This window comes from Maniola hyperantus, chromosome 16, assembly GCF_902806685.2.
Source record: "Maniola hyperantus chromosome 16, iAphHyp1.2, whole genome shotgun sequence".
NCBI classification, from domain to species: Eukaryota; Metazoa; Arthropoda; class Insecta; order Lepidoptera; family Nymphalidae; genus Maniola; species Maniola hyperantus.
Window position 1 is genome coordinate 5,090,951 of NC_048551.1, and position 25,817 is coordinate 5,116,767.

The following is a 25,817-nucleotide window of genomic DNA, read 5'->3' on the forward strand; positions in this document are numbered from 1 at the left end:
TAATAGCGCAGTCCAGGCGGGTTAACTAGTGATACGAGGCAGAAAGAACGAAAACGAAAAGACTAGATAAAAGAAAAGCTTTAGATGTGTATGAGTAAATGTCACTCTTGATAAAATGATCAGCATTTGTTTGACTGGGGGAGAGAGATCCTTGTGGAGGCTAATTGAAACAAATATTTGTGCGAGAATACTGGCGTGGCATCTCGGGTCTGAATAATGATCGTGCCAATAGATTAAAGGATATAATATTATACTTACGGGAAGAAGGAATTGATATTTTGGAGAGCTATCCAAGACTTTTTTATGAACAACTGCCATGCTTATTACTGTTACGGTTCATCATTATGATCAACCCATCCTTGGCTCACTACTGGGCACGGGTGAGAAGGATTTTGCCTTAATCCACCATGCAGGCCAAGTGCGAATTCACAATCACATCTTTGAAAATTTTATGGAGAACTCTCAGGTTTCCTCACGATGTTTTTCTTCGCCGTCAAATCAAGTGATATTTAATTTCTTAAAACCCATTAATTATTATGTAATAAAGTCTTAAAATGCACATTAGGTACCTACTCGTAAAAGTTAGAGGTACTGCCCGTGATCGAACCCCCGACGCGACGACGACGTCCCAAATAAGAGGCGGACGTCTTAACCACTAGGCTATCACGTAATCACGGTAAAAAACTATAAGTAACTATACAACATATACAAGTAACATATCTTATAACAGCTTGGAGCTTGCGTTGTACGCGAAATTGCCATCACTCAAGTCATCGCGCGTTGTGTGTTCAAGCCTTAATAACGGCTTCATTGGCTTCATTCCCAATCAGCTTCAAGGCAGTACTTAGCGTTGGGTTGGGAGATAAATCACGACCTAAATTCTTACCAAATTGGTTTTGATTGAGTCCAACCTCCATAACGGCCCGTCATCGGCAGATTGGTATAGATTGCTTTAAGATAACGTATCTACTAGTTTGTTGAATATAATTTTCATAGTGTACCTAATTATAGGCTCTGTTGTTTTTGGCCTTTGGTCACCATAGGTTTTCTAAAATACCATACCGTACAAAAGCGGCTGCTATTTAGCTTCAAAATTAGATGTGTTCAGTCGACAATCAAATTCGCAAAAGTTGTCACGTCATTCACCGTGTGGTTTCTAGGAAACACTGCTAGGAAACCATAAAGTACCTAGTCATAAAGGCAGTAATCTAAATTCATAAATTAAGTTACTTTAACTTGATCTACCTAAGTTTATTAGTTAAGTACATATATTGAGAATTAGAAAGAGATTTGAATGCTGATCCGCCTTCAAAGTTCAAGCACACGGAACTAAAAAACATGTCCTAAATAATACCAAATTTACTTTGTTTAATTAAATAAGGCAGTTTACTTTGTTTAAATAAATAAAAAGCTGTGATAGCCTAGTGAGTTAGGACGTCCGCCTTCTAATCGGAGGTCGGGGGTTCGATCCTGGGCACGCACCTCTAACTTTTCGGAGTTATGTGTGTTTTAGTTAATTAAATATCACATGCTTTGACGGTGAAGGAAAACATCGTGAGGAAACCTGCATGCCTGAGAGTTCTCCATAATGTTCTCAAAGGTGTGTGAAGTCTACCAATCCGCACATGGCCAGCGTGGTAGACTATGGCCAAAACCCTTCTCACTCAGAGAAGAGACCGGTGCTCTGTAGTGAGCCGGCGATGGGTTGATCGTGATGAAATAAATAACCATTAAAATTTGGCAATCCCCGAAAAACCTTCAAACTTTAAAAAATAATATTTTCAAGTGTTTATAGCTAAAGCATATAAAAAGGTTCCATACTCCAGGCTCTTCAGAAAGTAATAAGCAACGAAGTATGCAAAATGCTCCATAAATTCTTGTTTATAATTGGCTCAACTTGCGCGTCGGGGTACCCAGTATAGTACGCGACAGGTCGAGATGGCAATCGAGGTGGGGACGCCCTGTACACATACACATCCCCCGCGCTAACCCAGTGCGGGATAGCGCGTGTGACGTTCAGGTGTGCGGGGCGTCCCCCTGCCTCATACGCCGATTGCCATCTCGACATGTCGAGTACTATACCTACACCTGACTTAACAAGTACCTATGCGAACTTTCTTCCACGTCTCGGAGCCCTAGGGGTTGATTCTGAGATTGTCTTTACTTATATTTAATTGTCGTCTGAAATAAAGAAACTTTTTATTAGACTTTTCGTGTTTTGTTTATTCGATTGCTAGAGTTGTGAACCTAATGATGACAACCCTACTGTATGTAGCAGCTGTAGGGAATCATGTCATGCAGTAGATACGTATTGATGAATTATTCATAACTAGATGATGCCCGCGACTTCATGGATTTAGGTATTAAAAATCCCGTGAGAACTCTTTAATTTCCCGGGATAAAAGTAACCTATGTCCTTCCTCGGGATGTAAGCTAACTCTGTACCAAATCAAAATCGATTGAGCTGTTGGGCCGTGGAAAGCTAGCAGACAGGCAGACAGACAGACAGTCTTTCGCATTTAGAATATTAGTATGGATTATTACGGATATGGCTATTCGTAAATCTGATATTATTATCATTTTGTTGGCTAATTGCAAAATAGAGGTCTGCCTATCCATAAAAATTGTGTGGAGCGCCATTATTCCTACAACTTGTAGACCTAAATTCTAAGGTCCACGAGTTAAATAATTTCGTCGAATAATTCATGTGTTCAAACTTGCGTAATTTCACCGTTATCCGTAGTAGGTATCTAAACGGCCGTAAACAATTTAATAGAGATTTTGAGAGTTAGGTACTCGCTTAGGAAGTTACGGAACGCTTGGGCACCTGTCCGAGAGTTGCTTCGAAGTTAATTGCTTAAATAATTGGATTGTTTTGAATAGTCCCAACTTGTCCAAAGCTCTATTAACCCTAATAATATATAAGCCCTAATGTTCTCAAAGGTGTGTGAAGTCTGCTGATCATGCACTTGACCAGGATGGTGGAATATAGTCTAACCCCTTCTCATTCTAAGAAGACAGTAGTGGCCCAGCGATGGGTTTAGATGATGATGATGATAATCGCTTACTAGGAGGTATTTATTTGAGTACATAGCGCTTATTTAGCAGTATTTATTTTAGCAGTAGGTACGTATAAAAAATCTAAGCGTTACAGCTTCATAGTTTCTGAATAAAATGCCTGTGACAGACAGACTAACTGACAGATAGACACACGAAACTTTCAGCAGGTGATATTTATTATTTAGTTGCTTAAATCGCACTTAACTCTGAAAAGTAAGAAGTGCTTACCCGGAATCAAACCTCACGAATATGAGGCAACAATCTGAAACACTAGGCTATCACTTATAAATAATTATCTGTTGAAACTATCGCAAACTATACCAATAGCATAGTCTTAGAGCAAATAGTTCAAACAATTAGCCTTAACAACTTTGACGTCTAGACCTGTCTAGCTGAAGCGTCCCGCATCCATTCCGATCCCTGCAAAACGCCCGGACACTATTAAACTATTTACGGCACTATACCATTAATAACATTCTGCCTATAATATGGTGCCTATAAGATATTATGACAATCTGTCATGTCCTTGCTGCCTTGGGAGAAATCATCGAAAGCCCACCACTATATCATCGTATTTAAATTAACAATTTTGACCATCAGTAAGCGTAAAATTTTACCTATTCTGAATAAATAATTTGAGTTTGAGTTTGAGTCTTTCTTTGCGGAAGTCTACGTTATAAAGAAAACCTACATGCTAAATCTCAAGGTTCTAGGGCTTAGCTAGCTTTTAAGCTTAAAATATAGCTATTTTAATGGCTTAATAGAAACTTTAGCGTGATGTATAAAACTTCACAATAATTCAGCAATACAAAGAAACATTACACAATATACTTACTTACAAAGAAAAATTATTATTCCTATTAAGAATACATACTTTATCTTACCTCCAACTTTTAATTAACATCTAGACACCAAAACACTTTATGTTTGTTGCATTATAAATTCAGTAAACTAATAGCTGACACTATAAACTAGCGCATTTTAGCTGAATATGCATTTTGCATTTTAATTTACAGTGAATAATTAAAAGCCAAATGGCTGAGTGGTAAATTCATAGCGAAGTTAATCTAGCACATTACCACTGCATACTAAACAATGTGTTTTAATTTTATTTATCTTACGCGAACAATTCTCAGTAGGTAGGTAAGTACATGTACAGTACGCGGCAGAAATTAATGTCGACCTTTAGAAAGAGATAGCGGTTTTGTAGAGGATTGTCTCTGTCGTTGAGACCGACAAAACGTCACATAGGTATGAATGACAGAGACAACGCTCTACTCAGCCGAAACCTCTTTCTAAAGGTCGATGTACATTATTTTCTGCTGCGTAATGTACCTACCTATTTATAATAGTCATAATAAGATATAGTTACACAATAAGCATAATACATAATATATCTCATCATCATAATAGTATATTGGCTTTACCATCTTAATTCTTGACAGAAATGTTATCTACCCTGTGATAAAGATAATAGGACCTACCTACTTTTTTTTTTTGTGTAGTCAAAAAATTTTAATATTTTTCGATTGTTACGATATACGGAGCTTTGACCCCGTGTATTTTAGCGACAATTGGACTTTTGATAGTTTATTGAGAACTTAGTAGGTACTACAATACCTTGATAAGCATTCTTCATACCAAAATAAAGCTTTCCCGAGGTTAGGTTTCTAAAAATCCCGTGAGAACATTCGGGATAAAAAGTAGGTAGCCTATGGGCTTTGATCATCTCTGGGCTGCAAGCTACCTACTCACTCATTACTTTGCTAATATTTCATAAAAGAATTAACAATTTAAAAACTTGGACCACGTAAGTGCCTGCCTATCTGCCAACTGACGAAATTAATAATCTCAAGAGATAAATTCAATAAAATAAAATTCGTCGCGTTTTCTCGTGGAAACTGAAAGTAGGTACTTTCCCCGAGAAAATACATAAAACGTGCTTATTACGACGTCCTGCAGCCCTGCAGATCGCTGTATTTTGTATAAGGGTATAAATACAAAATCGCAGCTAAAAGTCATTTAAACCCTAACAAATGTCATGGTTAAAGGATATTACGAGGGATATTAGCAATAACATGAACACCCGGCACCAAATGTCACTTATTTCGTCAGAGCATAATGCGTGGGCGATCTTACTTGCGCCATGTCCTGCCAGCTGTGCCGTCTGGGTCTAACCAACAGTTTACACCACGTTTATACCTAAAGGACCTAAGCTGTATTGATTTCAATAGGTCTATAGCAACTTTAACCGATTCAAATAGCATTGGTTAAAAATTAATACAGTTCGAATGAGATGCAATTCAATTTGCATACCTAAGTAATCTTTCCATCAATAATATCTAAGGGAACAAGGGAATTTTGGCGTTTTGAGTAAAGGAAGTAAAGGAAGTCACTCGAAACGTAAAAAATATTTTCAGGCGATTTAAAATCGGGCCATAGTCGAATAGTTGTTTTGTATCTCCTAGAATGTCTGAAACTAATTGAATTTATATTTTACAAATTATAATACTATATTAAACAACTTTTTTAGGGTTCCGTACCTCAAAAGGAAAAATGGAACCCTTATAGGATCACTTTGTTGTCTATCTGTCTGTCATGTCTGTCAAGAAATCCTATAGGGTACTTCCCGTTCACCTATACAATCATGAAATTTGGCAGGTAGGTAAATCTTATAGCACAAGTAAAAGAAAAATCCGAAAACCGTGAATTTGTGGTTACATCACAAGAAAAGAAATTTAAATGTGTTCATGAACAAATAATTTAATATTTTAAATTTTCAAACTAAGATAGACCAAGTTGGCGTATCAAATGAAAGGGTTTTATCTGTACATTCTGAAACAGATTTTTATTTATTTTTATGCATAATAAATCTTTTAAGCATGATTGAATTTAAATATACATATATAGTTTAGTAGATAGAATGGACAAAAGTTCATTGGACATGGACCAGTGAGAATCAGTTTGTATCAAAATTCAAAACATAAAAATCAAAGATAATAGGACCGGTAAATTTGTTAACCAATATGTGGATTCGAAAGCTACGCAATTCTGTAAAAGGTTAATAATAATTAATTAACTTTCAAGGATAAATCTTACTTATCTGACTGACGGACTGATCTATTCTAATTAGCTATTGATTCTTCTTTCAGTTTCATACATAAATCTTCATCGTTCATAATTCCAATGTTACTCCTATTTATTGATCAAACTTTGCTCATAATAATATGGAAGTTGTGCGACTCTTGCCTTAAACACAGCAAATTCACCCGTGTATCTTCTCTCATAAGGATTGTAATTCATGAAAGTTATCTCATGTTTGGTTTACAATATAAGTTTTGCAGTTTACACGAATTAATGTTTCTTGCAAGTTGCCGGCACCTACTTACACATTCTTCGAAATTGCATTCAAAAGTTTTTCAGAGTGTGCACCCAGGAGTACCTGGACTCTTTTAACTAGCATACCTAATTGACTTACGTCAACTGCTACGACAACCCTGACTTGGTTTGGGCTACATCAGTAACTTTTAAATTAAAAATTTTTAAAGCTGTGGATTGGCCGAGTTTTTAATCGCCAAGCAAATTTATCTGACGAATACATTTTACCAGTTTTTGTATTTAAAATCTTTGAAAATGTTTAATTTATTTTTCAATTGATTTTTATGCCAGTAAAATTCATCAGGCGATTAAAAAATCAGCCCTTCACAAAATTATTACAGAGTCATTTGAACAATATTAATTTGTTTCAATAAGCTGCTTACTGTAATAAGTTTAACTGACCAATAGACTCGAAATTTTGATAGATTTCTAATAAAAAAACTTTCAAAAGACTTTATGTGGCGATTGAAAAATCAGCCCTAACAACATATTCGTTTACCCTAATATGTAATATCGAAAGTCCAAAATTAGATTCTTTTCACTCAAATCACATTTTAGTAATTGACAAAAAGTATTCCTGCTTTCATATAACCAACGTACATTATAGTGTATAGCATTATTATTGTATTATCTTGGTATTATCTTAATGAGTTTTCCTTTAATGCCCACATTATGGCCCTCTGGGTTGACCACAGCGGAGACGACGGGCGAATAGCGCAAGTTTTGCCCGCACTCCATTAAAACTTGCCGAACTAGACGGTTAACCGTTTTTACCGACTATTCCAGAGATAGCTTTCCCTTAAGCTTTTGAAGTATGTATAAGTACAGTGGAGAATAATATTAAATAATGAAGAAGCTTTTCGTATTTCAAGCAAACTTATTAGTTGCGAATCGATTGTCCGCAGCATTACTTTCGTGTTTCAAAAAATCCCGCCTGATTCCTTGTCTACATTATAAATGGAACCTCTATGCAAGATTTCGGCTTTCTATATACATGAGTTAGTCACTCACTGGCTGACTAGAATCAATTATTTTTATCGTATGACTAGCTTATGCCCGCGACTTCGTCCGCGTGGACTACATAAATTTCAAACCCCTATTTCAGTCCCTTAGGGGTTAAATTTTTAAAAATCCTTTCATAGCGGATGCCTACGTAATAATAGCATGCCAAATTTCAGCCTGATCCATCCAGTAGTTTGAGCTGTGCGTTGATAGATCAGTCAATCAGTCAGTCAGTCAGTCAGTCACCTTTTCCTTTGATATATTATATGTAAGATAATTGAGAAAACTACGATATAAAAACCCTGTGTTTGAACTTTGAAGATGTAAGTCTTCGAACTCTGGATGTTGCCAGTGTTATAAGTTCCTAGGTATATCGTTGTCTTATACAATACTTAATTATGCTTATCTGCCTTCCTTGTTAACCTTATAGGATAGTTCGTAGTTCATGCCGCACTAGAGGTCAACGAGATGTCACGTTAGAGACCGTGGACACGCAAAACTTTCCATAACAATGCTTTTATAGCTATTTTGCCTGCATCAGTAAGTACCTACTCGATTGCCATCTCAGTGTCGCGTACTATATAGATTAGAGTAATATTTTATAGATCTTTAAAATTGTCTTTGCGATTCTATATTGTTGAAGTTATTTCAAAAGAAATATTCACGTTTACAAGCTAGGTAACAAAATAGTTAAAAACAACCGATTTTTTTATTGAAAGCCCACCTTTATATCACTGAGTTGCCGTCGACCGCAAATACGAAAGATCAGATAAGCAGATATAAATGTTTGCATAATTCGACCTCCATTGTCATTTAAAATGCAACGCGCGTTGTATAACAACCGGTGCCAAGTTACAGGCTCGGCAAAAAGTGCAGTGCGTGACCGGTTTGCCGGTAACTCGGGATAGGGAATACCTATCTTCTGTGGAGAACACTTGATCGGATCGATCCCAAACTAACCGGCTCGTTGGAAAGCCTGGAGCACCGCAGAGACGTTAGCTCTCTATGCGTGTTCTATCGCCTTTATAATGGGGAGTGCTCTGAGGAGCTTTTTGACCTCATTCCACCCTCCTTTTACTACAACCGCACCGCCCGCCACCGTAAACAATTTCACCACCTGGGTGTATGGTGCACTTCGACCATCCGCTGTGCCAGATCCTTCTTTCCACGCAAACTGTGGAATCAACTCCCATCGGCGGTGTTCCCGATGGGAGTTGATTCCACAGTTCCACAGGGAGATTACAACATGGGGTTATTCAAGGGGCGGACCAACAAATTCCTAAAAGGCCGGCACGCATCGGCAGTTCCTCTGGTGCTGCAAATGTTTATGGGCGGCGGTAATCACTTAACATCAGGTGACCCACCTGCTCGTTTGCTCGCTATCTCTATTTAAACAAAACACCGCACGCGACAGTTCGAGATAGCAATCGAGGTATGAGGCGGGGGGACGCCACGCACAGCCGCACATCATCCACGCTCGCCCGCTCCGAGTTAGCGCAGGGATTGTGTGGGTGTGCAGGGCGTTCTCTCCCCGATTGTCATCTCGACCTGTCGCGGACTATATACCTACACGCCAAAATGAATCCTTACTATAGGGCCCACCCGTATACGTAATTTAAATTGGCGTTAATGTACCCAGTAAGTACTAAAATGTCGCGGAAAATCTCGATAAATTAAATATCGTCATCAGTATTATCAACCGATAGACACTCACTGCTGGACGTAGGTCCCTTGTAGGGACTTCCACACGCCACGGTCTTGCGCCGCCTGAATCCAGCTGCGGTTACCTGCGACTTATTTGACGTCGTCTTGCATCGTCTTGGGGATCTTGCAACGTTGTGCTTTCCGCAACGAGGTCTTTATTCCACGAGTCCATGAGATTGTAGAATCGTGACCATCACAGAATCTAATAAAAGCTCAAAGTAATCGCTAAGTAAATAAACATGTACCTATTATCCAATGATGACATATGGATCCGAAACATGGTCGCTAACTATGGGCCTCATAAGAAAGCTCAGAGTCACTCAGCGGGCGATGGAGAGAGCTATGCTTGGAGTTTCTCTACGTGATCAAATCAGAAATGAGGAGATCCGTAGGAGAACTAGAGTTACCGACATAGCACAACGGGTTGCAAAGCTGAAGGGGCAATGGGCAGGGCGTAAACCCGATAGACGTTGGGGTCTCACTGTGCTGGAATGGCGACCTCGCACCGAAAGACGCAGTGTTGGAAGACCCCCTCTAGGTGGACGGACGACTTCAGAAGAGTCACAGGGAGCCCCTGGATTCAGACGGCGCAAGACCGTGGCGTGTGGAAGTCCCTAGAGACCTATGTCCAGCTGTGGAAGTCTATCGGTTGATGATGATGACGATTCTCCAAGGCCCTGTATAGAGAGTTTCAGTAGACGCATAAATTAATATACATAGGTACCATAATACTTGTATGACTCAATATAGTGTTATGCAAGCGTCTCATTTAACCAATCAATACATTCAAACTGTTGCAATTGCACATAACATATTACCGTACCGGGTCAAAAGATTGATAGAACCAGCTGTCAAAGTGGCTCCAAGCAATTCAGACGAATGGAGGCACGTAAATGATTGAGGATGTTACCAATTTATCAGTGACTGGAGACAGAGGTGAACGATCCATGTTCTTTACACAGATCCACTCTTATAAAAAGGGTAAGTATAGTAAGTAGGTACCTACCTATAGTACGCGACAGGTTGAGATGGCAATCGAGGTATGAGCCGGTGGGACGCCCCGTACACCCACACAGCCCCTGCGCTCGCCCGCACCGTGTCAGCGCAGGGGCTGTGCGGGTGTGCGGGGCGTTCCTTCCCCGACTGCCATCTCGACCTGTCGCGTACTACACTTACACAAATTGAAGTAGTTTGATAGGTAAGTACACGACAGGTTGTGTTGTGGCAACCAGCTGCCAGACACCCGATCCGTCCAGTAGTTTGAGTTGTTAGATCAGTCAGTCAGTCAATCCTTGATTATGTTCATTGCTCATGAACATTGTTGTGTTATGTTTATTGGCTTTGGATGCATTTCATGAATATCCAATGTTTTAATTATTCAAATTCATGTTTGTTTGTGTTTTGTTTATACATATAAATTCTTGAATGGCCACGCGGAAGTAGATAAGACAGACATAATGTGTATGTATGCATGCGTATTCTTTATCACACGCCTCAGAAATACAAAAAGACAACTGATTACAAATAAAAGGTAGTTACAGGCATCTTGTGGCTAAAGGCACAAGGGCGATCTCTTCCAGACAACCTTAGTCCTTATAAGTTAAGACTAGGGAGAAATTGATCAAGACAGAAGAGCTAATAGATTTAAACAAACATATGAACATGTTATTACCTAATTAAAACAAACAAAATATAAGCAATATCATTGTTTCACAACAGACTGTCTGTTGTCTGCTATAATATTTTAAATGAGTGTATTCTTAAAAAAGCGTGTACATATGTGAATATAAACTTGTTGGTTCTTCTGTAAGCATCTTAAAAAATTCATAAGACATATATTCGTGGATATTACATTACGTAAATAATATATAAAACAAAATACCATGTTAGAAGAGTTAAGTATTAGTTATATATTTTAAGCACTAAAATCATATCTTCTGCTTAAAAACATACAAATATATACCTACTTAATTTAAAATACAATCTTTAGGAAGCAAATAAGGAAAACTTTCACCTGTAAATAAATTAAGGGCATTGGGTTTATTAATTTACATTGTAGGTATGTCGACATTCGCACCTGCTGTGGTCACGACTTAATGCTGTGTGGCTTTACAAATTACACGTACTTATCGCAATACTACGTCTAACTTTAATACAAACAGCCCCCCAATTGTGTAAGAATAACCATTTCATGGCTATCGCAATCGTCAAGAAATTATGCCCTTTGATTGGTTGATTCGCTGTTTACATTTTTTCACAGCCAATCAAAGGGCAGAATTCTTGACGATTACGATAGCCATGCTTACACAATTGGGGGCTGATCATGTCCATCATTTCGCAACAGTCCAGCCTTCAGTGGATCTATATTAACGGAAATCGGAATTCGACGGCAAAAGTAACATAACATAACAAACATACAAAAAAAAAACATAGTCGAATTGAGAACCTCCTCCTTTTTTTGAAGTCGGTTAAAAATAACAAATATTTTACAATTTTTTTTTTTTTTTTTTTTTTTTTTTTTTTAAACTTTGAAGTATAGGATTTGTACTGGAAACAATAAAACTTAAAGCTAGCCTTATCTAATTACTATATAAATCATGACCGCGTGGAATGGTGCCAAGAATACTGGCTGCATTTCCGCGCTGGACAGCCAGGCTGATCCGCTGCGCAAAAAATAAGCCAGCCCTTCTGTCACCAGTTGAGGCTATTAATCGCGGTGAAATGTCTCGTAAAAAATTTTTAGCACTAAGACTCCATGGCCCCAGGGTCTCCACGGCAAACGGCACAAAAATGTAACTCTCTATAAGAGAGGCATACTTGCGCCGCTTGCCGTTTTCAGCTGTTTCAATTATTATTATTATTCATATTTGCACGACGTGTGAGAGTAGTTAGTGCTATGATTAGTAGTGTTTTCTCATTGCAACATTCTCAGCAATAAAATAGCGCATAGAGACAAAAAAAGATAAACTTGAAATAAAATTAATTGAAGTTATATTGTCGAATATTTCAATTACCAAATGACTCAATATTTATATAGCTGGAATACATATTAAAGATGTTTCGACAAATTCCATACCTACACCTACGTACAAAAACTATCTAGATTAAAAATCTGCTCATAGCTGTTATGGAAGCTTGAATTGGGACATCAAAAGAGTAAAATTTTTAGACAAATTGCTGTTTTACAATTAATGGAAAAATGAGAAAAAGATTTCGTCTCTAATTATTGGACAGTAATAGGCATAAATATTATTACCTAATTTGAATAAACAGATTTTTGTGATATGTTTTAAATTAAGTACTTTCGACCAGTCCTTATCTACTCTAAATACATACCTGTAAGCTAAATTCCGTCTTCGCAAAACTCTGCGTCGAGTTGGAACACTTTCCAAAGAAGAAGACCAGTCAGCACCAGCACCTCGAACACTAGGACTTGAAATTGTGTTCCTCGCTTCAACACTTTTCGCACTCTCCAAGAGAATTGCCGTGTACTTCGTTATCAACATTGTCACACGGTTACACTCGATTTTGTCACATTCACTAAACACTCGCGTATACATTCAATCTTGGTATCTTCCCTTGGCTTTTCCACTTTATTTTTACTAGCGCTTGGCTGCAATCAGACCTGCTTGCAAGTGATGATGCAGCCTAAGATGCAGCGCGCTTGCCTAGAAGATGCCTATAATCACTGTTAACTTGCTATGCTAAAGAAGTTATGATTACTTACTACGAATATTTTGCAGTATCGGTGCTGTATTTCTGTTTTGAATTATTTTCTTCTTCACTTTTAATAGTAGGTGTTCATTTCAATTTACCCAAGTTAGCATTTGATAATAATTATAAGTAGGTTAAAAAAACGCACGTGTATTTGTTTTTACTATTTTTGCTTGTTACATTGGTTTCAAATTGCAGATAAAGCACATGAACCATGCGAAAGTCACGTAAAAACTGCCAGTTTTTAAAATTTTACACCCGTTTTAAAGAGATGTTTAAGTGATATAGTGAAATGGCGGGCAGTAACATGTGAACTGAATCGTGCAGCGGTCTCGGTACACTGACCACCACCATAATATTCCCCTAACAACGGGATATGGTGAATTATGCTGCCCTCCTACATGTGACGATGCGTTCGTGTAATGCACGTAATAACTTGTCCAGTTCCTAATAATTTGAAAGTTGTTAGGCCTTACCGACTCTATAATTTTGTAGGAAACTAGTGATCACGAATGAGTGTCAATATAAAATCGATTGTCTTTACTATAGGTAAGTAAGCAAAATACCTACTTGACGAATCATATATGAAGCCTGATAAGAAGCTGTGAAGTTTAAAATGCTCTAATGCTTTATTCATTAAAGTGGTTCTTTAGATTTTCCTACTTTGATAATAAGTAGGTCTTCTTTCTATTTCCTCTCTTTTTTCTGCATCCTGGGTTCGATTATCAGAAGCAGTTTGAGAATTTGTAATTTCTAAATCTCTCTGTCTCTTTTTTTATCGTCTCTGGTATGGTCTGGTATGGGAGGCTACAGCCGTGGCTAATTATCAACCTACCAGCAAAGCCTCGCCAAACGACTTGTTCCGGTGCGATGCCGTGTAGAAACTAGAAACCGAGTTTAAATAAAACTACCATACCCTTGCCATCTTAGACTGAATCATCATTTATCACCAGGTGAGATCACAGCCAAGATCTAACTTGTACACAAAGACATTTAATTTTATACTGTAGATACACCGGTAAGTATGTGCTTAACATATGAATAAAAATAATATAAAAAATTTCTTCTATTTGTCTTAAAACAATAGTAACGAAGAGTCGGCTAGTAACAAAAAATTAAAATTGTAAAATATTACAATATGATACAAAGATAGACTGATACAAAGTGTATCAGCTGAATAATACAATATAATAATAAACATAGTTGACATCAATTCTCTGCAATGAATATACAGCTGGCAATTGTATGGCAATTAGCGTATAACAAAACTGGATGTCGTTGACCGTCGCAATATTTCACTGAAAATAAACTGCACTGTAGAAATACGAGGGGCAATAGATCTTTAATAGCTCAAGGCTGATAATATGAGCTTTATTGCGATTTGGTCTATAGCCTCAAGTGCTTTATTTTAACATACTACTTAGTTGCCAATTTACGGATCATTTACTGATATCAGTTTGTGGTCATAATATGGACATACCAAGGTTCAAATAAAATAGAAATATTTAGTAAGATTTTTTAAAACAAACAAACTTTTACAAGTGTTTTTTAATCGTCAACTGACTCTACTATTGGTTCGGAAAGCTCTTTCTACCTAGAAAACCTAGAAAGAAACTCGGCGGTTGCTCTTTACTAATACTTAATTAATATGTCATGCCATTGCAGTCTCGCGCATTACTGGAGCAAGCCACAAATCAAATCCACGCTTTGCTATCATTCACTAATTAATCTTCGATTGTATACACATCATTATAGAGTATAATGATGTAACAAAGAAGCTAACAGGGATATAAAGACTTTATTAAGTTATACAATAGCCTCTAAATTTTCTTAGGCAAGACCATTCCCTAGATAATATTTTATAATACTTCGGAGCCGAGCACCAAAGCTATTAAGAAAAATAGACGTACCAGTGTCATCATCAATCATAAAAACATCAGCCTTACCTGTTTTATAATCATAACCTAAGCACATAAATCAAGGATGCGACGCTCTAAAAAATATTGCGAACGACAAACTGATCCTAAAACATGGCGAGTTTACCCAAGCGTTGTGCACGGGTCGCTTGCTGGTAACGGACTTGGTTGAATCTGCCGGAGATAATTGCGCGGCCACGTCGTCTGTTGCCGATTATAATAATTCATCAACGACAGTATCTCGAGCTCATCGTCAGTTGAAACGAGATTGTGTCAAGTGAATGTAATTTCCTTGTTTCTGCTTTGCTGTACGCCCTTTGATGATGGTGATGATGGTGTCTTGTTATGTTGCGCCAGTGGTAGAAAAGATGAGGGGGAGGGCTGGCATGGTATGGGCATATAATGCGGAGGAAAGAAAGCAATGTCACTAGAAGAATGTTAAATATGCATGTGGAAGGAAAAAGAGGAGAGGACGACCAAAGAAAATGCGGATGGATTGCGTGAAAGAGGATATGCGTGTAAAAGGGGTGGATAATACGTTGACGGATGACAGCAGTGAGTGGAAGAAAAATACATGTTGTGCCGACCCTACGTAGCGATGGATAAGGTAAGGAAGAAGAAAAAGAAGAAGATGATAATGATGGAATGTCTTGTTATTTCATCGAGGAACTTAGCGCTGCAGCATATTGATGACAGGACTCAGGAGAAGAGTTAGATTCAAGATAAATTTCAAAAAAAGTAAAGAAAAACAATCACGCATATTTTTAAAGTCGATGAAAAATCATTGTTTATTTTTCTCGTGATATCCACATACAATAAAGCCTTGCCATTCAATCATATGGCATTAAGGCGAGTCGTAGGCCTCAAGTTCGAGGACAAGTTACACATTGGGACTGACTCTGCTCTTATATGGCTAAGCCAGTTTGCTAAACGCTTGTAATATCCCCTATATGGCTTGTATGAATTACTATTGATGAGATTTACGCGTGAAGACATCACTCATTCTTTGGAATTTTATTAGAAATCCTTAGAATCTTTTCTCACTGTGAAATAAAGTTGCGTTTAATTTAAAGAATGTATCATATTCTATGAAAATCAGGAAAATTCAAGAAGTTTTTCAAAAGTTCCAGGTCTTGACATTGTTCGTCGCTTCTCAGTTAGTCAGTCTATTCTAAAACATCCTGAAACCTAAACCGGAACTACCTATAAGTCCCGCAAAGTGCTAATGCGCGTGGCCGCCATTTTAGTAACGTCGGCACTAGACTGAAGTTTCGAGCTGATGGTACATTTTTATTTCAGCTGACGTCAAAATGACTTCATTTCGATGCTAATGAGACAGTTCCAGCGCAATAGTAATTTGCGGGACTTATAGTTGGGCGTACTCCGACAAACAAGTGAGTTTAGCTGGTTATACACATAATATTTAGAAACTACTTAGGTATTTATGTTAGTTATTTTGTAGGTGGGTGCGATCCAGTAGGTTGCGTCATTTGATCTGTATATCATGTGTATATCGAACGCCGTCTATATAAGACTTCCAGGAATGCATAGGCGTTCATTTAACATGACCTCTATGCATATTGCAATAATCGTATACTGAGTAATCACTACTATAATATTATTATAAGCGAAAGTGTTTATTTGTTATTCAACCACACCACAACTAGGTTAGATCGTCCAAGACCACAACTGAGCAACGGATACCTTAATTTTTTTGGATGAATATAGTTAAAGATCCGAGAGTGACATCGGCTTCTGTTCATCCCGGGAAATTAAAGAGTTCCCAAGAGGTTTTTGAAATCTTGAATCTACGCGAAGTAGCAAGCATTATCTCTTGCATAATGTAACAAGTTGTACTTAAGCTGGTAGGTATTTTTAATGTCACGTAGGTAGGTATATGATAATAAGTAGTATAGGTATAAGACAGATATTACCATGCCATAGCAATTTTATACTTTTATACTATACTGTTATGAATTATGTCAACTCTATCTTTTATCTTTATAGAAATATTAAAGATAAATACCGGCCAAGTTCCGTAATTCAGTCGTATTTTTTCGATGTTTTGCATGATAACTCAAAAACTATGATGCATAAAAATAAATAAAAATCAGTTTTAGAATGCACAGGTGAAGACCTTTCATATGATACCCCACTTGATAAATAAAATAATAAAATAAAAAATAAAAAAGCCTTTATTATTCCTTATCTTGAACTAAATTATTTACAATATTTTTTTAAAAACAGTATATATATCTACTTTTTACATCTAACATTGTCTACTTATTATTAGTAATTTGTTAGTATTTTTTAATTAGTATAGGTGAGTGTATGAACTGTATGTGTCTGTGTGTATGTGTGTGTTCATATCTGAGAGTGTGCTTGTGTGTATGTGGATGTGAGTTTTTGTGAGTGTGATATTGAGTTGTGTGATTTTAGTATGTTAGTGAATCTTAGCATATTTTATTTATTCTTGTTGTGCCCCACTTGATATAGTTATCTTATTTCGAAAATTGAAAATACCTAACTATTAGTTTATGACCACAATTTTTTTTTGTGTGATGTAACCATAAATTCACGGTTTTCAGATTTTTCCCCTAATGGCAGCTATAAGACCCACCTTCCTGCCAAATTCCATGATTCTAGGGAGTACCCTGTAGGTTTCTTGACAGACAGACGGACAGACAGACAGACAGACAGCCAACAAAATGATCCTATAAGGGTTCCGTTTTTCCTTTTGAGGTACGGAACCCTAAAAATTAAAATAAACCACATTCTCAAAGCAAGCAATCTACATAATAACAGTTATTAAACAAAGTCCACAGTCTACACATATTATAACGAAGCATGCAGTATGACAACGATCGCCAGCGTAGAATATAATGGCACGGTGCCAGAGAGTGCCATACCCGTAAACACTTGGCTTGTCAGGACTTATAGCAAAACCAAACACTAGTACAATGTACTGAAAATACACGATCTAAGGCTAGCATATTGTATAGTGGCTCGATAAATTGGAAGAACACCTTTTCCATAAACATCCATACCATCCATTATTCATTCTAATATTATAAATGCGAAAGCGTGTCTGTCTGTCTGTCTGTCTGCTAGCTTTTCACGGCCCATCCTTTCAACCGATTTTGATCAAATTTGGTACCGAGCTGATATCCCGGGGAAGGACATAGGCTACTTTTCCTACTATTCCGGAAAATCAAGGAGTTCCCACGGGTTTTTTAGAAACCTAAGCACAGAATATATAATAATATACTACTGACCTAAGTTTAACCTATGTATAGATACTAAATTGTCGTAAACCTACAAATACTATTTACTCTGATAAATGGAGTTCATTGAGCCACGCCAATATTAAATTAAATAGCGTCGGCCGTCACTCTAAATATATAATAGGAAAAGGTGACTGACTGACTGACTGACTGACTGATCTATCAACGCACAGCTCAAACTGCTGGACGGATCGGAGTGAAATTTTGTATAATTATAGTTAAAGACCTGGAGAAGTATAAAGGCTACATTTTATCGCAGATAATCAAAGGGATTTTTAAAAACTTAAATCCACGCGGATGACGTCACGGGAATCATCTAGTAAATCTGTAGCTACTAATATTAAGAGGAGGTAAAGTTTGTAAGTTTGTACTTTGTATATAGCAAGTAATCTCTGGAACTACTGACGCGATTTTGAAAATTCTCTCACCGCACAACAGAAACACAAACTAGCTTAGTTGTCTGTGAGTAGAAAGCTGCATCATTCCTGAGTGACAGACTAGTTACTTACTTTATTTCAAAAAAAATTAGAGATCCCTAAGAAAATTGTAATAAGATACGCGTGTGAAGCCGGGGCGGGTTGCTAGTCATAAAATATATAATCTTTGTTGTCATAATAGACTTATAAACTAATAGGCTTATGTACTCGTATTGTAAATATCATTAGTAGGTAAGAAACGACGAATTTATTATAACAATAAGCAAAGTGGGTGTCGATTAGGTCATGAGCTGTTCGGTTAAACGGAAGTTTAACGTGATTCACTATTATTTCGTACTATAGAACCTACATACCTATATTTTTTATAATGTTTTACCTACACTTCAAGGACCTACTAAAACTACAGGTAGGCAGGGGTAGGTAAAACTACATACCTAGATACTAAGTATCTATCTAACAGAATGTGTATCTTAATGTCTGCCCAATTTTTTTGTAATGTCATCTCAGAACTTCTCCTTTTGATTCTATAAAGTAATACATAAAGTTTACAATGACAAATGTTCTAATTATCCTATTATTATGATCCCATGATCTTGATTCCGTATTTTCATTTACGGTATAGGTAGGTAGGTACGGAATTTTAAAACAATAGAGCTAAAATGAAAAGAAAAACTGCACTTGTAGAAAAAGACTAACTTCGGTATTATAGGTACCTAGCTATTAACCAAACCAGAAATACGGCGCCAGTTAAACAAGCACACGGCAATAAAATTCGGAGTGATTAAACAGCTAAAGTTCACTTTTTTGACAACACTAAAAATGCGACTTGAGCATGACGTTTGGTTGGTACAGCAACTAAAATCTTTTCACTCAAACGGCACCAAAGCACAAACAGTGGACGTAGGTTAACTTTGCGGTCAGTATTTTTGCAAAACTAAATCGCTCTCCAATCGACCGAACGGATACAGCGGCGCCGGCGCACTAAGTTCATAAGACCGAAGAATGAACAACGTGCGTACGCGCTGCAGGACGAGAATTGAACTTGCACGAATGCATTTTGGATTTCTTATTGGGGACGACGCCTCAATTAATTATTTTGAATACCGCAAAAGGTAGACGGCCTTTCTCCCAAACATTCTAGTCGAAATAAATCTGTTGAGTAGTTGTAGCTAACTTTATAAAACGGAACTTTTATACAATGATTCAGAAACAGTTAAGTAGATACTAGTAGTAACCAATTTCTGGCACCTACTCATCAAAAAATTCCAGCTACTCCTTTTTAAAACGGAACTTATTGATTCAAAAACAGTTAGGTAGGTAGGTACTGGTAGTTACCAATTTTCTGGCATTACTCATCACAACATGTCAGCTACACGAACTCTAATGAACAATATTGTGACATTTCCCTTACTAAAGCTAAATCAAATATACAATTTGAATTTGATATTGTAATAAAAACGAAACAACCGTTTAAACAAAACTAATTCTAAAATTGTAGCAAGAATATAAACACGCAAGCAATGCATATACATAATTTAGTACCTAATTTACCATCTTCTATCAAAACCAGAAGTGCAATTTCTCCTGGATAAAATTTTATTACAGGGACATTAAAAAACAAGATTGTACATTTATGAAATTGTTACAAGACCTCTAAGCAATTGTTAACTAAGTAATTTTTTTTTTAATTCTAATAGTATAGTATATTAATAAATACAATTTAAATCCATATAACAAACTATTCCAACGAAACAAATACAGAAAAGGTAGCAAGAGACGTTAAGAATGCAAAAGCACAAAACGCAATTGTATGTAAAGTAAGCACGCATATCTTAGGTATTTCCTTATCTTTAAATATCAAATGCGCTTGTTGACTACAGGAATTGGAATAGCAAGTTCACTGTAAAGTTACTTATTTATTTCTTATTTGCTTGATAGATAACTATAAAGTAGTCTTATAGGCAGATGCGGAGCACCTTAGGCTGCATCATCACCTACTATTTAGTTTGATAGGAGTCAAGCAATTTAGTTCAAAAAACGTGCCATAATAATACTGGCTTGGAAATCTAGAGAGAACATAAACGATCTTGATGTCAGCAGAGCATCTTTGGACTGTCCAATAGGAAAGTTTCATATTGATGTCCTGAGTAGTTTGAATCACCATAATAGCGAAGTAATTACTATTGTTTTAACCAATAACAATTGGCTGATCATTATCAGAAACTAGCAATAATAACTGGAAAATTGTGACTTTGAAGAACGCAACAACAAACAGTATTGTACAATGTATACATAGTTCTCCGTAGTAAATTTTGCAAATGGAGCTTTAGAAAGAGATTTGGTAGCTTATGGCTTCGTAGAGCATCATCTCTGTCACAAAGACGATGACAACTGGCTCTACAAACTAAAGCTGCCTATGATGTCTTTCTAAAGCTCCTTACCTGATATTTGCCTCTGTCTGGGTACGTAACTTTGTTTGAAATAGATCATTCAGATCATTTAGATAAGCAGTGGCCAGTACATAATTGGTCTAAAATTTATTTATAGACCACTAAATTAACTAAATTGTTGAATTAAACCTGACCCAACATATTAACGGAAATGATGACCTAATGATCTAACTGTAGTGACACTGTAGTGTTATTAATAAGGTCATTATCCTTTCTGCATTCCACATAGATCAGCACTATCCATAGGTAGATCTCGGTTAGAAGTTATACTCAAAATTAGGTCATTTCCTTCCAAGAATGACGATAATCATCTGCTAATGGTATAATCGTGATGGGTTACGGAAATCAGATGGTAATCGCTCCGTATGATAACGGATAGCATGTCAAGACTTCAGTTATAAACTATAATAATGAATTACCATGTCTAATTCGAGTAGCAAAAGGCGCAGTTGATAATCTTGGCTATTGATATTGTACCTCGACCTCCAACCCGCTGGACTGACGACCTTAAGAAGATAGCGGGAAGTGGGTGGATGAGGAAGGCGGAGGATCGTGTGTGGTGGCGTACTCTTGGGAAGGCCTATGTCCAGCAGTGGACGCAAACAGGCTGATTGATTGATATTGTAAATCTGTGAAACCAACCAACAAACATATGGTTTAAGTATAGGTAGATGATTGTGCACACATTACCCAAAAACGACTGAACCAATTTAATCGGAGAGTCATCAAAATTAGTTCAGCAGAACCTGAACTGATTTTGATGTTCATGTCAGATTACATACCCAGTATACCCAGTATACTGACATAGCCCAAACTATTAGCAAGCTGAAGTGACAGTGGGCAGGTCATGCCTGTCGTAGAGGCGATGGCCGTTGGAGCCGGAAAGTCCTTGAGTGGAGACCACGTTTAAGTGTGTGGGACGCCCTCCAGCACGATGAACCGACGATATAAAGAGGCTGGCGGGAAGTGGCTGGATGAGGAAGGCTGAGGACCGGGTGTGGTGGCGCTCTTTAGGGAAGGCCTATGTCCAACAGTGGACGTCCACAGGCTGATGATGATGATGATGATGGTGACCCAGTATAATTTAACCAAACCAGAGCTACTAGTCAGTCTTCAAATGTAAAACTGACTCCACTAAGCAACCCATTCGAGTCATGTTGTTTCATGTATGTATGATTCATAAAAAAACACCTTTCATTTGGTCATCAGATAGGTGAAGGTCGCTATATTACAGCGGAATCTTAGACCATCAACTTTTGTGTAAACTGTAAACATTGTAATGTAAGTATATACTTACATTACAATGTTTACTGTTTGCTGTTTTAAATCAAAACGTTTGCTCGTCCATAGTAAATGAATTACGGAAAAAAAATTGAGAGTTTGTAAATATATAAAAACGTTGAGAATCGAGCCAGTTGTGGTTATTGCAACTTTATACTCCGCACAAAAGAAATGTAAAATGTCCACGATTTCGGTAACCCTTTGATGGCATTTTCGATGCTCTCTTTCGTTCTCGGATTTCGCAATAAAATCAGAATCCCTATAAGGCGAACGCTCACTAAAAATGTTATACAACTTTCCTCTTCAAAGGGATGGGGGACGCATAATATGGAATAATGTTATCTGGACGTTTCCTTTTATAGTCATCCGCGGATCCTCGCATCGTAGAGCAAAAAAGGTCGAACCAAACCAGTTGGTTATTATGGCGAATGGCTCGCTAACGTCCGAATGAAAGTAAAATTTATCTACCGCTGTTATAGGTGTTTTATGATCACATACTATTAACATTTTTATGATGTCATTCACCAGTTCATTGTCACATGTATCGTTCTTCTTCATGGGGAAATGATGACAGCGCAAAATAAATGTTGTGCTTATTATAATATTTCTAACATAATATAAGAGAGTTAGTTCCTAACTCCTAATAGTTTAGTCGTAACTGCAAGACTCCTCACGAAGTGTTGACACCCTACATGTTCAATGCATATTTACAACATCCGACGCCACGCCAGGCGCCAGCCATTATATTAGTATTATTATTTGTGAATAACTTTTACAAAATAATGTATTTACACCATAATTCTGTAAGTTTGATTTTAAAATTGTGTACAGTGCTATTATAATTAATATTTGGACCACCATATAGAACAAAGGTATAAAATAAAATCTACTTCATTTACCTTTAGGTACATGACACGTACTTACATACATACGCAATAAGTATGCATGGTGACGTCACCTAGTATAGACAGACAAACATCGTGGATTCCAACGTGACACTGGCATTGTGCTTTGTGCTGATTTGACACTGATAGAATCAAAAGATAAATACCGAGGACCTCATTAAAATTTTGGCAGATTAATGTACCTACCTACTTCTGGTAAGCAGTATTAGCGTAGTAGTTAAGACGTCGGCCTCCTATCCAGGAGGTTAGGAGTTCAATCCTCCACACCACCTCCACAAGGCAGACACCTCTCGTCTTGCTAACGGTGAAGGAAAACATCACGAAGAAACCCGGATGCCTGATCAAAGGTGTGTGAAGTCAGCCAATCCGCACTGGGCCAGCGCGCAGCGTGATGGACTATGGCCTAAGCCTTTATCATTCTGAGGAGGAGACCCGTGCTCAATGGGCCAGCGATGTGTTGATGATGATGATGATGATAATATGAAAATCAAAAGACAAAGACCACCGAGGAACTCATTAAAATTTTGGCAGATTTATGTACTACCAATGTCACATTTTTAACTTCTAGGGGCTCTGTAGTCAGTACCTGTATTTGTTGAGCACCGGCTTCATTAATTTTTTCAACTTTCACCAGAAGATAAAATATAATGAATATCCTTTGAAACTACACGAAAGCTGTAAGTACCTACAGTGACAGGTCTTACTGACAAATGAGTGCGTTTTATGGCTACAATTTAACAACGTTTTATTAAGGTTTATCATCATCATGATCAACCCATCACCGGCTCACTACAGAGCGTGTGTCTCCTCTCAGAGTAAGAAGGGTTTTGGCCATAGTCTACCACGCTGGTCATGTGCGGATTGGTAGGCCTCACACACCTTTGAGAACATTACGGAGAACTCTCAGGCATGCAAGTTTCCTCACGATGTTTTCCTTCACCGTTAAAGCAAGTGATATTTAATTAATTAAAACGCACATAACTCCGAAAAGTTAGAGGTGCGTGCCCGGGATCGAGCCCCCGACCTCTGATTAGAAGGCGGACGTCCTAACCACTAGGCTATCACAGCTTATTAAGGTTACGAATTAAATAAACACATTTGATTGCAGATCCGTAAGTGTGCACTACAGACCACCACTTACAGACGCCTAAAGCCGGACACCCCCGATCGCCAAGCTTAGGCAGTTGCTTAGCATAAAAGTCGGCCCACGCCCGTTCGGTACCCTCATTCCGCAAATTGTCTCGTTTACGTGACTTTTGAGTCCACCAATCACAACAAAGCATTCTCCCCTGTCCCCCGCCAACATTTTACGATTTTGTTTTCATGCAAAACCTTGTATATGCGTACTCTTGAGGTTGTATTCTCTGCGGTGTGCACCATACTAAAAAGCTTGATTTAATGAAAATTTATGATGTAGTGATAAAATTGGTAGGTTTATAAATGTTTTGTGCATTTTATAATTAATAAGTTGAGAGACCGACAAAGTATGAAATCAATTTAAGATTTTGATAAACAATTATCGGCCAAGCAAATATACCTCGGCCGAAATTAATTAGGTATATCAATCTGTGCGTAATCCGCCGATAGCGACGTTGTTAATTGTCAAAAAAGCCCATATAATGCGTCCAAAATGAAGTTATCACGCGCCATTTTAACTTAATGTGTCAAAAGTGCGATTTAGGCCTTATATTAAAGGTGAACCCATGGAGAACCGTACTTTTGACATGATTACAGTTAGGATTGATTTTATTAATATACCTATATCTATTCTGTAGGTAAGTAAAATAAGTTTACATTTTTTATCTGGACAAAATGACAAAAATCAGGCTTATTCGGTTTCTACACGGCATCGTACGGGAACGCTTAATTGCTTGGCGGCACGCTTTGCCGGTAGGGTGGTAATTAGCTCCACCCGAAGCCTCCCACCATACCAGAGAATAGGATTCATAAATTAGGAATTCCCAAATTGCCCCTGCCGGGAATCGAACCCGGGGCCTCTCACTTATAAGACCACAGTCATCACCACTGCGCCAGGGTGGTCGTCAACAAGATTAGGTACTTGTATCTTTGCGTGTTCAGAACATTTCACACCTTCGAGTTTCGAAGACACTTGCTGAAATTAGTAAAAGCTCTCTGCACCTCGGGGACCCTGACTGACTAATGAAGGCTATGAATACATATTGGTGCATTACTGTGTACCAATGATGCTGCATAATTAATAACAACACCGCTCTTTACTCGACCGGCGAGACGGTTCATGAAGACCTATGAATGATTTAGAAGGGACACATTTTTTAACCATCGGAAACAAGCTAGTAGGTAAGTAGTAAACATACTATTTCCAATAAAATGTACATCTAAATATATAAAAGGAAAAGGTGACTGACTGACTGACTGATCTATCAACGCACAGCTCAAACTACTGGACGGATCGGGCTGAAATTTGACATGCAGATAGCTATTAAAACGTAAGCATCCGCTAAGATAGGATTTTTGAAAATTCAACCCCTAAGGGGGTGAAATAGGGGTTTGAAAATTGTGAAGTACACGCGGGCGAAGTCGCGAGCATAAGCTAGTTAAATGTAAATCAATTTCAGAACCGATGGCTGCCGGGCCAGCCCTGTTCTGGAGTGGACCGTATCGACAAGCGCAATGTGGGACGACCTCCAGCCCGCTGGGAAAGTAA

At 37.7% G+C, this 25,817-nt stretch overlaps 1 protein-coding gene across 4 annotated transcripts in view; it reads right to left on the reverse strand.

The window, feature by feature from the left end:
- spri (Src homology 2 domain-containing protein sprint) overlaps positions 1 to 25,817 on the reverse strand; it is a 253,910-nt gene that overhangs the window by 155,712 nt on the left and 72,381 nt on the right. Inside the window, exons 1-2 of one of the 4 annotated variants that reach the window (XM_069503944.1) lie at positions 19,226 to 19,463; positions 12,481 to 12,812 (exon numbers count right to left, since the gene is read on the reverse strand). The exons of 2 other annotated variants lie outside the window; for them this stretch is intronic. In XM_069503944.1, the coding sequence (XP_069360045.1) occupies positions 12,481 to 12,704 (224 nt within the window). In that variant the 5' untranslated portion in view covers positions 12,705 to 12,812; positions 19,226 to 19,463. Of the gene's footprint in view, positions 1 to 12,480; positions 12,831 to 19,225; positions 19,464 to 25,817 lie in introns of those variants that run through there. One more of the 4 variants, XM_034977085.2, reaches the window with a different exon arrangement.